Genomic DNA, 13,542 nt, shown 5'->3' on the forward strand with positions numbered 1-13,542 from the left:
TCCGGATTGGCTGCGGGGCCGCGGTACGTATAGTGGGCGGGACCTGCGTGCGTCACGCCCCCACGGGCGGCTGGGCGCTTAGCCTAACGCCACCACTTGAGCATCGGGCTGATGGGTGTGTCTTCCAGTCATGGACTCTGGGAAGTTGGAGAGTCCAGGAGTCCGGTTTTAGTGGCTCCGTTTCCCCGGTTACCGAATGAGCCGCACTTCACTCGAGGTTGGGCTGTCCAGGAGTAGGTGCCAGTTTCATAACGGCCTGAAGGAGTTCCTAAATGCCCATCTTCAGCCTTCAGGTAAAGGCCTCTTAAGAATTTCTACGCCTGCCTTGTGTTTAACCTCGGAGCCTACTGTAACGGAACGGGATTACTAGAATAATAGCTGATGTATACTGTACTGTACATTTATAATGATCCCGGCACTGTTTCAAGTGCTTGCTATATGCTATATTATTAACACACACACACACACACACACACACGCAGAGTTGCTCTGTGTAGCCCTGGCTGTCCTCAAATTCTAGAGATCCGCCTGCCTCTGCTTCCTGAGTGCAGGTTTTAAAGAAAGACGTGTGCCACACCACCACTGCCTGGCCCTCAGCCTCTTTTTTTTTTTTTTTTTTCAGAGCTGGGGATCGAACCCAGGGCCTTGCGCTTGCTAGGCAAGCGCTCTGCCACTGAGCCAAATCCCCAACCCCCCTCAGCCTCTTAAAATTAAATTACAGGCCAATTTAGAAGTGTTTTTTTTTTTTTTTTTTTTTTTTTTTTTTTTTTTTTTTTTTTTTTTTTTCGGAGCTGGGGATCGAACCCAGGGCCTTGCCCAGGCAGCGCTCTAACCATTTAAGTGTTAATGAGGGCTAGAGGGATGGCTCAGAGGAGCACTGACTGCTCTTCCAGAGGTCCTGAGTTCAATTCCCAGCAACCACATGGTGGCTCACATCTGTAATGGGATCTGATGCCCTCTTCTGGTGTGTCTGAAGACAGTGACAGTGTCATATACATAAATAAATCTTAAAAAAAAAAAAAGTGTTAATGAAGAAAAAGAAGCAAACCAAAGAAGAGCTTTAATGTTAGAAACTGTAGGTTAGTCACAGTACGTGTGCTCATCAGGAACTGTACTGTTCAGTAACTTTCTGCTGGCTACATGTAGCTTTGCATTCTTCAAATGGGAATGTAATACAGGTGTAAAATGCACAGTGCATTTCAGACCTTGTATGGGGAAAATATCTTTTAATATTAATTACATAGCGGAGTATTTTTTGGCATGCTGGGTTAAATAAAATATATTAAAATTTCTTGTTTTAAAACCTTTTGAACATGGGTGACAATTTTAGAATTACTTATGGAGAAAAATGGGGAGCTGATTCAGTCGGTATATAGCTTGTTATGGAAGCTTGAGGGCCTGACTTTGGATCTCCAGTACCCAAATAAAAAACAAGGTGCAGGGCAGAGCATGACAGACCACAGCTTTTAAAACCACTGGAGAGGCAGAAGCTGGTGGATCTCTGTGAGTGTGAGGCCAGCCTGGTCTATACAGCCAGGGCCAAATAGACCCTGTCCAAAAACAGCTGGGTGCAGCAGTTTTTGCCTGTAATCCTAACAACATGGTGGTTGAGACAGAAATGAGAGGATTCCCTGGGGTTTACTGCTCAGCTAGTCTAATGAATCAGTGAGTTCTGGGTTCAGTAGCAGAAAATGTCTTGAAAAACAAGGTATGGAGTCATTGAAAAAAATACGTAATGTTGACATCTGGCTCTACAGACCCCCATACATGTGAACAAGCATGCAGGCACACACAGGAATGTGTATAAACAATACAAGTTATAGTAATTTGCATTTTATTCCTTTTTTGTGACAGGGTCTCTCTGTGCACTTGGTGCTGTCCTGGAACTCAATAGATCAGGCTGGCCTTGGACTCATAAAGAGACCCACTGGCCTCTACCTCCTGGGTACTAGGATTAAAGCATACATGTCTTGTTTTGTTTTGTTTTAAGCTAGGCTCTAGTGGTGTAGATTGGGCTCCTTTCAACTCTTCCTCTGCCTCCCGAGTGCATGCCTTATACTTCTATTGAACACTGCCACTTTAGAGACAAAACAGTGCCACTCTGAAGGCATTAGAAAAACTGCTTGAATAAAAATAAGGGGAGACATATAGGTGGGCAGTGCTGAATATAGAGCCCCAGGGCCTAGCACATGCTAAGTTTGTGCTCTACCAAGCAACTGCTCTTCTAACAGAAAGACTTTCCCTCTTTTTTTTTTTTTTTTTTTTTTTTTTTTTTTGGGGGTTGGGACCGAACCCAGGGCCTTTGGCTTTGTAGGGAAAGGCTCTACCCCCTGGCTAAATCCCCAACCCCCCGACTTTCCCTCTTGAGGCAGGATCTCTTTTAGCCTAGGGTGGTCTCACTTTTTGGCAATCCTTCTCCTCAGAGTCCTGAGAATGCTTTTGAGCTTGGGATTGACCAGGGCTCAGCAAAAGCTATCTCAAGGAGTATTTGTGGTCTCAGATGGCTATTCCGGATTGCCAGCTTGACTGCATCTGGAATGAACATCCAGAAATGGAGGATACACCTGGGATCCAGATCTTGAGGCTGGAAGACACAGGCTTCTGACCTGTGTCTTGACATAGAGATCCTGAGGCATAGTGACCATGAAAACTTTGAGGCCCAGGCAAGGTAGTATATGGCTTTAATCCCAGGAGACTGAAGCAATCAGATCTCTGAGTTCAAGGTGCAGGTGTGATGGTATACACCTCTAATCTGGGCCACATTTTTTGCTGGAGGCCTACGAAAGGACAATGGAAGAAGGAAAGCTCTCTATTCTTTGCCTGCTTGCACTTACTTTGCCAGCACATCTGTGGGAATGAACTAACTTCTTCAGGATTCCAGCTCATCCAGAAGACTGGGTGAAACAGCTAGCTTCATGGGACTGAGCCACTACTGAATACTTGGACTTCCACTCGCAGCTACCCATTGTTTGGTTAGTTAGACTGCAGACTAAATCATTACAATAAATTCCCTTTAAATATATGGAGACATTCCATAAGTTCTGTGACTCTAGAGAATCTTAACTAATACATGGTTCCTTGAAAAGACCCAGCAAATAAATAGTGGGAAGTGTCAGTAAAGTCGAGGCAGATAAATGTTAGCAAAAGTTTGTATCACACAGCTGTGTGTGGGATGCTCAGTCCTTGTGGCAGTTAGCATGTGAGATCCCAGACGTTTTCATACAAAGATAGTGTGCTCCCAGTAACAAATACGGATACGGAGGAGTAGATAGGAAGGAAAACCCTGTAACACCTTGGTCAAAACTGTATTTGTGATAACTAAAACAAAAAATGCAAAGATAAATTAAAGGTAGATCAAGTCAGGTAATGACCAGTTGTATGTACACTTTTATATAAACACATATATGTACATACAGACTAATTTTGTTAATACATACATACATTCTTTTTCTTTTTTCTTCTGTAAACTAACCCATTTATTGCAGGCCAGGCAGGTCTCAGATGGTAGGGAGGGCTTCTCCTGGTCTTTCAAGGCCCTCAGGCTTCTGATGGCAGACTTCACTGTGCCTGCAGAGGTGGTACTGTAAGTCCAGGCCCCGCTGGCCACTGTTTTCCCACAGGAACCACAGTGCCAGATGCCAACAGCTCGTCTCTTCATCTTGGTCTTGCCATAGAAGGAGCAAGTGTACTTGGTGTGCTGGCTGATTTCAATTTTCTTCACCATTTTCTAGAGGGAGGGACCATAGCGGGTCCTGTATCTCCCCACAATCCTGACCTTCTTAGTGCGTTTAGCCAAGTGGCCGAAGCCCAAACCCGAAGTACATTTTTTTCTTATGGATACTTTGATGCATAAACATAGATTGGTGCTGGGTCTTGCTAAGGACATAATTTCTCTAACTGAATTTTGTAGTCCTGACATCAAGGGGTTACAGGTCTGTGTTACCGGAGCTTTTCCTTTTTTTTTTTTTTTTATGATTTATTTATTTCATGCATGTGTGTATACTGTCACTATCTCCAGACACACCAGAAGAGGGCATCAGATCCCATTACAGATGGTTGTGAGCCACCATGTGGGAACTCAGGACCTCTGGAAGAGCAGACAGTGTTCTCAACCACTGAGCCATCTCTCCATCATCCCTTGGAACTTACTATGTAGACCAGGCTGGCCTTGTTCTCACAGAGACCTACCTGCCTCTGCCCCATTAAAGGCATGCACCACCATACACAGCTTTTGTCTACTTTTTCCACTTAGATTTTTCATGTTTCTTCTATGTTCTCTCATGTTTTCCCTCCATTTATTTATTTGGTTGGTTGGTTGGCTGGTTTAGTTTCTCCAGAAAGGGTTTCTCTGTGTAGCCCTGGCTGTCCTGGAACTTCCTCTGTAGACCAGGCTGGCCTTAAAATCAGAGAGATCCAGCTGCCTCTGCCTCCCAAGTGCTGGGATTAAAGGTGTCTGCTACAAAAATCAACTATTGGCTTTCTTCTTAAAAGAAAACACTGTCTCAGATTAGCCTTGAATTTACTATGTAACCAGGGAAGATGACTTGAACTTTTAAAAATACTTTAAAAGGAATCTCATTTGTTTTGAGATAGGGTCCACCATTCGACTCTGTGTGGCATGGAACTTGCTATTTGGTCTCTAATTACACCTGCTTCCTGCCTTCTGAGTCCTGACTAAAGGCATGTGCCGCCATGCCTCTTGCACTTGTCCCAAAGTATTACAAAGCCTTTCTAGCCAACTGATAGAAGTCTTATTGAGGGGTTGGGGATTAGCTCAGTGGTAGAGCGCTTGCCTAGCAAGCGCAAGGCCCTGGGTTCAGTCCCCAGCTCCGAAAAAAAGAAAAGAAAAAAAAAAGTTTCGTTGATTTGTCACGTTATGTTCCTTACCTCTATTTTGGAAAAGTTCTCTGTTTTTAAGAGTTTTAGGTTTGGGGCTGGAGAAAGGGCTCAGTGGTAAAGAGCATTCTTTGCTCTTCCAGGGGACCTAGGTTCAACTCCTAGCACCTACATAGCAGCTATCACTCCACTTCCAGGGATCCAATGACTACTGGCCTACCTGACACCAGGCACACAGGACATGCATGGACATATGTGCAGCCATGCAGACAGAACACTCATATACATTAAAGGAAAGCCTGGGTTAAAGACACAAACTTTGCCATCACATTGCATGCATTTAGTTTTAAATCTAGTTTTACAGTTAATTATTTTATGTGTATGAGTCTTTTGTTACATGTATGCCTGGTGCTCTTAGAGGACAGAAGAGGGTGCTGGATACTCTAGAGCTGGAGTTACGAGGTTGTGAACTGCTGATGTGGGCGCTAGGAACCAAGCTAAGCCCACAGCCTTTGGAAGAGTAGCAAGTACAGTTAACCTGAGCTGAAGAAATACATTTTTTGTGGTTAAGACTTTTAGGGGTTGGGGGTTTAGCTCAGTGGTAGAGCTTGCCTAGGGAAGCGCAAAGGCCCTGGGTTCAGTCCCCAGCTCCCTGGAAAAAAAAAAAAAAAAAAAAAAAAAAAAAGACTTTAAGAATAGCATTGGATTTCCTGTTTGTTTGTTTGAGACAGGGGCTCATGTAAAGAAGTTGCCCTCAGGGCTGGCGAGATGGCTCATCAGTTAAGAGCACTGGTTGTTCTTCCAGAGGTCCTGAGTTCAGTTCCCAGCAACTACATGTGGCTCACAACCATCATTAGGGAGATCTGATGCCCTCTTCAGGCAGGTGGATGTATATGCAGTAGAGCAAACATTAAATAAATTTAGAAAAAAATTTTTTTCTTTTCCAGAGCTGAGGACCGAACCCAGGACCTTGTGCTTGCTAGGCAAACGCTCTACCACTGAGCTAAAATCCCCAACCCCAAGTTTAAAAAATTAAAAAAAAAAGTTGGCCTCAAACTGTGTAGATCAGGCTGGCCTTGGGTGGGCTCCAAGTGTTCCTCCTGCCCCTCCATACCTGGTCTTTAAGGTCTCTCTTTCTGCCTATCTATTTATCTATCTATATATGATATATTTATTTTGGTTTTTGAAACTGAGTCCCTTTCTTGTCCTGACTGTCCTGGAACTGATATATACAATAGGCTGGCCTTGAACTCAGAGATCTACCTGCCTCTGCCTCTGCCTCCTGAGTGGTGGGATATTAAAGGTGTGTACCACCAAGTCATATTTCTTTTTAGGTTTCTTAAGAGTTTTGCATTGGAACACACTAGTGCACAGGCTGGTCTCAAAACTCCCACATAGTCTTCTGCTCCCTTTATCTCCCAAGTGCTGGATTCACAAAAGTAAGACATCACATCTGCTTCTCATTTTCTTTTCTTTTTCAATTTATTTACTTTATATATGTGAGTATGCTGTTACTGTCTTCAGACACACCAGAAGAGGCACCAGACCTGATATAGGTGGTTGTGAGCCACCATGTGGTTGCTGGGAATTTAACTCAGAACCTCTGGAAGAGCAGACAGTGCTCTTAACCACTGAGCCATCTCTCCAGCCCTGGTTCTCATTTTCTAAGAGATAATTCAAACACACATGATGATTGTCTCTAAGCTGTTTAATATGACCTACAAAAGAAACCTGGGGACATGCTCACCATTTCCTCAGGGTTTAATTCATTGTACAACTGTGATCAAATGGATTAATATTAACATTGGACTAGGTTCTCAATGTCACAAAGTCTACTACCTTTGTCCTTATTTTGTTTTTACTTTGTGTATATGAGTGTGTTAGGGTTTCACAGTGAGTTGAAGCTGTGCTCAACCTATGTAGCTACCCTGAATTTTTTTTTTCTTTTTTTTCGGAGCTGGGGACTGAACCCAGGGCCTTGTGCTTGCTAGGCAAGCGCTCTACCACTGAGCTAAATCCCCAACCCCTACCCTGAATTTCTTACTCCCCTACCTTCACCTCCCAAGTGTTGGGATTATAGGATTTTGACACCACACTTGGATCAAACCCAGGATTTCATATCCTCAACCCCACCCATATACGTGTATGTGTGTGTGTGTGTATGTGTATACATGTAAATGTACACACATGCATGTGTGAAAGTAAGAGAAGAACTTGCAGGGCTTATTCTCCCCTTCACCATGTAGATTCTGTAAGGTCCAAAGGAAACTCCATTTTGCCAAGTTCTGACAGAAAAAGCCAGCATTCCTCAGGAATTTGTGGAGCCAGTTCCCCTCTATCAAAAGGAGCCAGTTTCATCACTGGCAGAAGGAACAAATGGTATCTGTGGTCCCTGTTAATATACCGAAGTGCATGCTGGCATCCAGGCTCCTTCAGTGTCACACATGCCTGAGTCCATGTTGGTATACAAACTCTTCTCAGCTCTTCCCACATCCCCCCCTACTTTAAACTTTTCCAGCTCATGGGCGTTCCTCTCCCAGCTACTTTTTATAACTCTGCTCTTTCAACTGTGCTGTCTTTATTTCTCTCACTGTCTTTCCTCCTCTTTTCTCTCCTCCCTCTCTCGTTTCTGCTCCTGCTTCTCTCACACCTACAATAAAAGCCTTCCTTCCCTTTGTCTGTGGTGGCGGAGCCCACCTCTGACCCCAGCACTCAGGAGGCAGAGGCAGGTGGATCTCTGAGTTCCAAGGCTGCCTGATCTACAGAGTGAGTTCTGAACAGCCAGGGCAACATAGACTCAAATAAAATCAAACCTTCCTTGGAGTGGTCATATCATCCATTTATACAGGTTTTAGGGATCAAACTCAAATCATCAGGTTTGGCTGATAAAAGAGTCTTTACCTGTGTTAAGAGGTCTTGATGTCTTGGCTGGCCTTTGCTTAGATTTTCTGAAATATAGGTGTGCCCATGTAGCCTAGACTAGCCTTGAACTAGGATTCTTTTACCACTGCTGTTATCCCCAGGTGTACCATCAGGCCAATTACCTCTGCCTCTGAAAGAGCATCAAAAAGGTGGATGCTACTCAGTTGGTAGAATGCTTGCCTAGCATCATAGAAGCTGGGCTTGGTGCAGGCCTATCATCTCGGCTAGTGGAAGGTGTTAAGTTCAAAATCCTCTGCAGCTGAGTGAGTGAGCGTCTAGAGATGGTTCAGTGGTTAATAGCGCCTACTGCCCCTACAGAGGGTTCCACTTTAACAGAAACATGGTTTTTAACCATCTATAACTATAGTACCAGGAGACCTAGCACCTTCTTCTGGCCTCCAGAGACACCACCACAGTACACTTAACATGTTTAGGCAAACCACTCATACACATAAAGTAAGCACAAATAAATATTTTTTTTTTTCCGGAGCTGGGGACCGAACCCAGGGCCTTGTGCTTCCTAGGCAAGCGCTCTACCACTGAGCTAAATCCCCAACCCTCAAATAAATATTTTAAAGAAACAATTTACATCATGAGAAATCTGAAACCTGTTTCCCTCAGTTAAAAGGTATTGGGATGGGGAGCCAGGCTGATCCCTGAGGTCTGATGTGTGGAGGAATGACTGCTTAGCAGAGCCAATAATGGTCTGGGGCCAGGCCCCAGGGGGGCTGCTGCTTGATACTGAGAAACCAACTCTTTCCCCTTAAAAGGCCCAAGACTGCCATGTGCTCCTCTGTGATGCATTTGTGTCCCCTTCACTCAACATTGCTTGGTTAGCTTTCTGCTGACCGGTCCACTGTAAAACAGTTTTCTGATGATTCTATCCCATTTTCCTGTATATAAGATGCTGTACTTAATAGGATAAGCCCCTTGGGGTGGCTTAAGATATAGCTTGGGCAAGGCTCGATCCCATACTTTCCTTTCCTTTCTGATCCCTGGTCCTCTACTGGTCTAGTTCAGAAGTGAAAACAAAACAAACAAAACCAACTCTGAATCTTGAGTTGTTTGGGAGAAACGATCAATTTAATAATCCTTTTTTTTTTTTTTCCCGAGACAGGGTTTCTCTGTGTATCCCTGAGTATTCTGTAACTCTGTAGACCAGGTTGGCCTCGAACTCAGAGATCTGCCTGATTCTGCCCCCTGAGTGCTGGGATTAAAGACACGCACCACCACCTCCTGGCATCTGATTAACTTGTTAAAACATATAAATAGGGGTTGGGGATTTAGCTCAGTGGTAGAGCTGGAAGTGCAAGGCCCTGTCCTGGTCCCCAGCTCCGGAAAAACAAAACAAAACATATAAATAGCTTTCCACACAGTGTCTTTGTTGTCCAAGAAAGGAAGTATGGTTAAAAAAAAAAAAAAAAAAAAAAACCAAGGATGAAGCTCAAAAAAGCATTGAGAGGGGCTGGGGGTCTTTGTCCGGTCAGCTCAAAAAAAAAAAAAAAAAAAAAAGAAAAAAAAAAAAAAAAAAAAAAAAAAAAAAAAAAAGTATTGGAGAAGTGAAGGTCAATGCCTTGACCCACAGTTGAGAGGTGGGTTGTATGATGTATGGTGGGAAAGCATTAGGGGTGATTTTGGCTATCAATTGCAAAATGCCAAAGGTTAAAACTCTGGCCCAGTACCTACAGTAACACAGGAAGAACAAAGTAAAAACTGGATCACTACAGTGGTGGTACTGAGTGGTGCCTATCTACAGTAGAGAGTCAACAGAGATGGAATGGACCAAGGACTCGAGATCACAGTCGAAGTCCTTGAAGGACATGTTCTCCAATGGACTGGGCCAGGTATCTTGTGTCTCCATGACAAAGTTCACTGGCTGCTTCTGTAGGAGCTCAGGGTCAAAGGCCACACCCCGGAAGAAAGGGTGGGCCTGGAAGTGATGCAGGTATCGTAGACGGTGCAGAGGGTTCTGGCATAAGAGCTGAAAGAAAACAAAGTATGAGACTAGGGTAAGAGAGACTGAACAGAGATGGTGCCAAAGGAGCAAAGAGTTCATGGAGCTGGAAGGCAAGCAAACCCTAGAGCACAGAAGATTCATGAGAGAGAAACATGGTGACTGGAGTGGTTGGGAGGGCCGGTGAAGAAAAGGGAAATGGCTTTGGCTTTTTAGATAAGGTAGCACTGGCCTGTGCTCTTCAAAAGGACCTATCTGTCCTGGATGAGGATTTAGGGAGGCAGAAGCTCAGGAATGAAATCTTCAGTACCCGTTAGAGGGGAAATGGGTAGTTAAGTCACCTCAGTCCCCATCGAAGGGGGGGGGGGCTTGATGGGAAATACCACTTTAATGAGGGTAGATGGGAAATACCACCGTAATGAGGGTAGATGGGAAATGCCACCTTAATGCAGAGATGATGAAGAGCTCGGCAGTCAGAAGAGAGTGCATCCTTACCTCATGGAGCAGGAGTGAGAGCTCCTGATTAATAGACGCTGGGATCTCAGATCCATAGTGGGTCACACTTGCCAACATGGTCAAATGATCTCTCTCTGCAGCCACTGGGAACTAAGGTAGGGGGCGCAGTAAGGCAAAGCTTTCTAAAGTCTTTTTCCACCACAAACCATTCCCTGCTCAACACCAGTAGTCATTCTCTCACCTTACCAGCTGCCAGAGAGAAAAGCAATACTCCCAGGGACCACCAGTCAGCAGTGTGGTTGTAAGGCCCACCACTCAAGACCTCTGGGGCTATGGCATGAAAGGTACGTGTCACTCACATCCTCAAGCCATCTTCCCCACCAGCTTTAGCTTCTCTCTCACCCATGTATTGAAGAGTGCCACAGATAGTATAGGCCCGTGCTCCCTGGGATAGGCGGCGAGACAGACCGAAGTCTGTAACTTTCAGATGGCCTACGAAGTAAGGAAACTGTGTTCAACCCATGTTTGTTTTTTGTTTTGTTTTTTGCTTTAAGAGGTACCACTGATCCTGAGGCTAGGGGAGAAAAGACATACCTCGTTCATCCAGCAGGATATTCTCCATCTGAAATCATGGGCAAGAGGACATTATCTTACTCTTTCCCTTTGGCTTTGATTTGGTTTTTCATTGTTATTTTTGACATCTGGTCTTACTGTGTGGCTCAGGCCAGCTGGGAATTTGGTATATACACAGTCTCAAACTTGTGGCACTCTTCCTGCCTCCCAACAGTGCTGGGGTATAGACATGTACAACCATACCTGGCGCTCTTTCACATATAGCCGCTAGCTGGAGAAAGTAGTCTACTCAGCACTCAAGCCTGTACTTGGAAGACTCACACCCAAATCCTTCGCATCCATAGGAACCCAAATCAACTATCTGCTTCCTACTGCCTTCTCAGACCTGTTGAAACGTCTTGGATTCTTGTTCAACCTAAGAAAGAAGACTTAACTCTACCTTTACATCACGATGGATGATGCCCAAGTCATGGAGATAGCCTGTGGAGAACAGTGAGCATGGCTGTGTCTGCCAGTTTCTTTGTAGCCCCTATCCCATCTCTACCCTGGCTTCCAAAATTAAATATTCTATTTTCTTCCCCACTAACTTAATTCTCCCCCTTTCATTTCCTTTACCGCTTTTTCACTTACAGAGTACAAGGATCAGTTCAGCTGCAAAGAGACGGACAGAATCCTCTGGAAAACAACCAACAGTGGACCACAGGGAGTAGAGATCCATGCTGCAGTAGCTACACACTGCAAAGCACCAGAAGTCTAGGCAATACTGAGGTCTGTACTATAATGCCTGGGCTTAAAGCATTATGGACCTCTTGCCCAAACTAATGCCACCATCTGTTTCCCTCTTGTGGAATACAGAAATGCTATGAGTGGAGCCAAGGAAAGGCAGAATGTCAGGTGGGAAGGGCAGTATATGGACCTTTTGGGGTGAAGACAAAAACCCAGTCACTCACTAATAAAGAGGTGTCGTTTCCCCTGCCAGCTGTCCCCCAAACTGTGTACAAAAGGATGGTTGATCTGCCGCTAGGGACAAAGAAGAACAGTTAGGAAAGAACAGCCTTTTGACGATAAAGATAGCCAAGAAATCATGTGTTGCCTTGTGTAGAAATGAACTGGGGCTTCACTTTCTGATTCAGAACTTATTTGGGACTCTCCCAGCAAACCCTGGAGCCAGCACACTGGCTTAGGAGCACAAAGATACTTTAGAGTTCCCTGGCAGAACCTGGAGCATGTCCACAGCTAATAACTACTTTTCTCAGGATTTACGTTGTGCTATACTACACCAAGATGGAAACATACAGGGAAGGCAGAATCAAGAAAAGCAGGTAAGCTGGAAAAAGGAAGGTACTTTCCCCACCAACAATCCGGTTGTTCAGTTCTTTCAGAACTCTGCATACCTGGATGCTAACCTCCTCCTTGCACTGCCTCAGGGTATCCCGCTGCAGAACTTTTACTTTGGGTACCACCTACAAGTGGAGAGGCATTGCAACTCATGAAAATAATGCTCCTTTAACTTGTTTCCCTAATCTCTGGAACTAAGATTGTAAACAGGGACTGCTGAGTAAGCTGCATGGCTTCACTCATACCTTCACTGCAAATACAGCGTTCTGGGCACAATCTAGCACTTTCAGGACAGTTCCAAACGAACCTTTAGCCACAAGGCCTAAAATCTGAACAAAGAGGAGGGCAACTGAGACTGGTTGTTTCTAGATCCCTCCCTAAAGCACTTCCCAGGGACTGCAACAACCTACCTTCAGCTCCTGCTGCTCTTTAACAGGCCGCATGGGAAACTCTGGTAGAAAGAGGCTGATGAACTGAGGCACTGGCCATTCAGACAGAGGCTTCTCTAGCAGCAGTGGGGCTGGCTGGAGGAGCTCCTGATGTAGGCACTGATGCCTCTGTAGTTCCCACAGTTCTTCCAGACCTGACCTGATGGTCCCCATACCACACCAGAGGCTCTTCCAGCCTCGAGCCCAGTGACCCTGGATGTTGCCACCCTGCTGAGAAGGGAGCCATGAGACACTGCAGGTCCTGCCCATTTTAACAGGTATTTCTTCCTCTAGTCTTAAACTCTAGAGCAGTTTTCAAGCTTCCCAATGATGTGACCCACACAGTACTTCATGCTGTGGTGACCCCCAACCATAAAATTATTTTTGTTACTTTATAACTGCAACTTTGCTGTTATGAATTGTAATATCTGATACGCAGGATATCTGATGTGATCCCCATGAAAGGGTTATTCAAGCCCTAAAGGGGTCACAACACACATGCTGACAACCACTACTCTAGAGGGAAGGAAAATTCCCAGGCTTTGTGATGTGACCTAGATTTCCTTGACATATTCAAAATCTCTGACAATAACAATTGTTTGTTTTCTCCACAACGAAACAGGAATACAACTTGTGCATGAGGGGGTTATTCACATTATAGCCTCTATGCCCACCCCAACATTGGGTGTCAGTGACAGGCTCCTAACTAGGCACTTTCTAGCCTCAGGCCCCTAATCACTTCCCTCCCATGGGTAGCCAAAGCCCCATACCCTACCTTTTGAGGAGCAGACACTCGGGTGTGTTGTCCCTGTCGACAGCTCACTGCTCCCATCCCCAGCCTCTGCCTCCTTTCCTTCTGCTAAATCTGCTGTCCTAGTTACATAAGCAATTCCTCCCTCTGATGCTGCATTACCCATGAGCCTCCCCTTTTCCAGTGTACATGGACCCATCAGCTTTAGTTCAGCATCACACCCCAACTGTGACTGTCATAAAACTTCAAGGTGGAGGAGAAAGACCACAGTCATTAGAGGGGTA

General features: G+C 45.0%; 2 protein-coding genes and 1 long non-coding RNA gene across 4 annotated transcripts; 1 reads left to right on the top strand and 2 right to left on the bottom strand.

The window, feature by feature from the left end:
- Positions 1–128: 128 nt before the first annotated feature.
- On the bottom strand, positions 129–3,959 carry LOC116910389 (60S ribosomal protein L37a-like). The gene is made up of 2 exons (XM_032914231.1): positions 3,442–3,959; positions 129–223 (listed from the first exon to the last, which is right to left on the bottom strand). Exons 1-2 carry the CDS (start codon positions 3,722–3,724, stop codon positions 129–131), a joined length of 378 nt encoding a protein of 125 aa, XP_032770122.1. The 5' UTR covers positions 3,725–3,959.
- A 5,499-nt stretch (positions 3,960–9,458) lies between these two features.
- Positions 9,459–13,536, bottom strand: Rskr (ribosomal protein S6 kinase related). Of its 2 annotated transcripts, XM_032914363.1 has the most exons (12): positions 13,283–13,536; positions 12,490–12,735; positions 12,325–12,408; positions 12,136–12,204; positions 11,692–11,761; positions 11,372–11,476; positions 11,181–11,221; positions 10,763–10,790; positions 10,571–10,660; positions 10,410–10,498; positions 10,208–10,318; positions 9,459–9,739 (listed from the first exon to the last, which is right to left on the bottom strand). In XM_032914363.1, exons 1-12 carry the CDS (start codon positions 13,337–13,339, stop codon positions 9,509–9,511), a joined length of 1,221 nt encoding a protein of 406 aa, XP_032770254.1. In that variant the 5' UTR covers positions 13,340–13,536; the 3' UTR covers positions 9,459–9,508. The 2 variants fall into 2 exon arrangements, with proteins under 2 accessions (XP_032770254.1, XP_032770255.1); XM_032914364.1 differs by lacking the exons at positions 10,763–10,790; positions 11,181–11,221; positions 11,372–11,476.
- Positions 10,410–11,327, top strand: LOC116910482. Its single transcript, XR_004389153.1, has 2 exons — positions 10,410–10,512; positions 11,086–11,327. It is a non-coding gene; the product is annotated as an uncharacterized LOC116910482 (long non-coding RNA).
- Positions 13,537–13,542: the final 6 nt, after the last annotated feature.

Source organism: Rattus rattus, chromosome 9 (assembly GCF_011064425.1).
Source record: "Rattus rattus isolate New Zealand chromosome 9, Rrattus_CSIRO_v1, whole genome shotgun sequence".
In the NCBI taxonomy this organism is placed as follows: domain Eukaryota; kingdom Metazoa; phylum Chordata; class Mammalia; order Rodentia; family Muridae; genus Rattus; species Rattus rattus.

What these genes read in the sequence shown, in the direction of transcription:
- LOC116910389 (XM_032914231.1), bottom strand. Translation starts at nt 3,724, where the DNA reads ATGGTGAAGAAAATTGAAATCAGCCAGCACACCAAGTACACTTGCTCC. An exon ending in GAAGAAAAAAGAAAAAGAAT is followed by an intron (nt 224 to 3,441) that starts GTATGTATGTAT and finishes ACTCCTGGACAG; the next exon opens with CCCAACCTCGAGTGAAGTGC.
- Rskr (XM_032914363.1), bottom strand. Translation starts at nt 13,339, where the DNA reads ATGGGAGCAGTGAGCTGTCGACAGGGACAACACACCCGAGTGTCTGCT. An exon ending in TATCCTGCTGGATGAACGAG is followed by an intron (nt 10,661 to 10,762) that starts GTATGTCTTTTC and finishes CTTACTTCGTAG; the next exon opens with GCCATCTGAAAGTTACAGAC. An exon ending in TCTCACTCCTGCTCCATGAG is followed by an intron (nt 9,740 to 10,207) that starts GTAAGGATGCAC and finishes GTTTTCTTTCAG; the next exon opens with CTCTTATGCCAGAACCCTCT.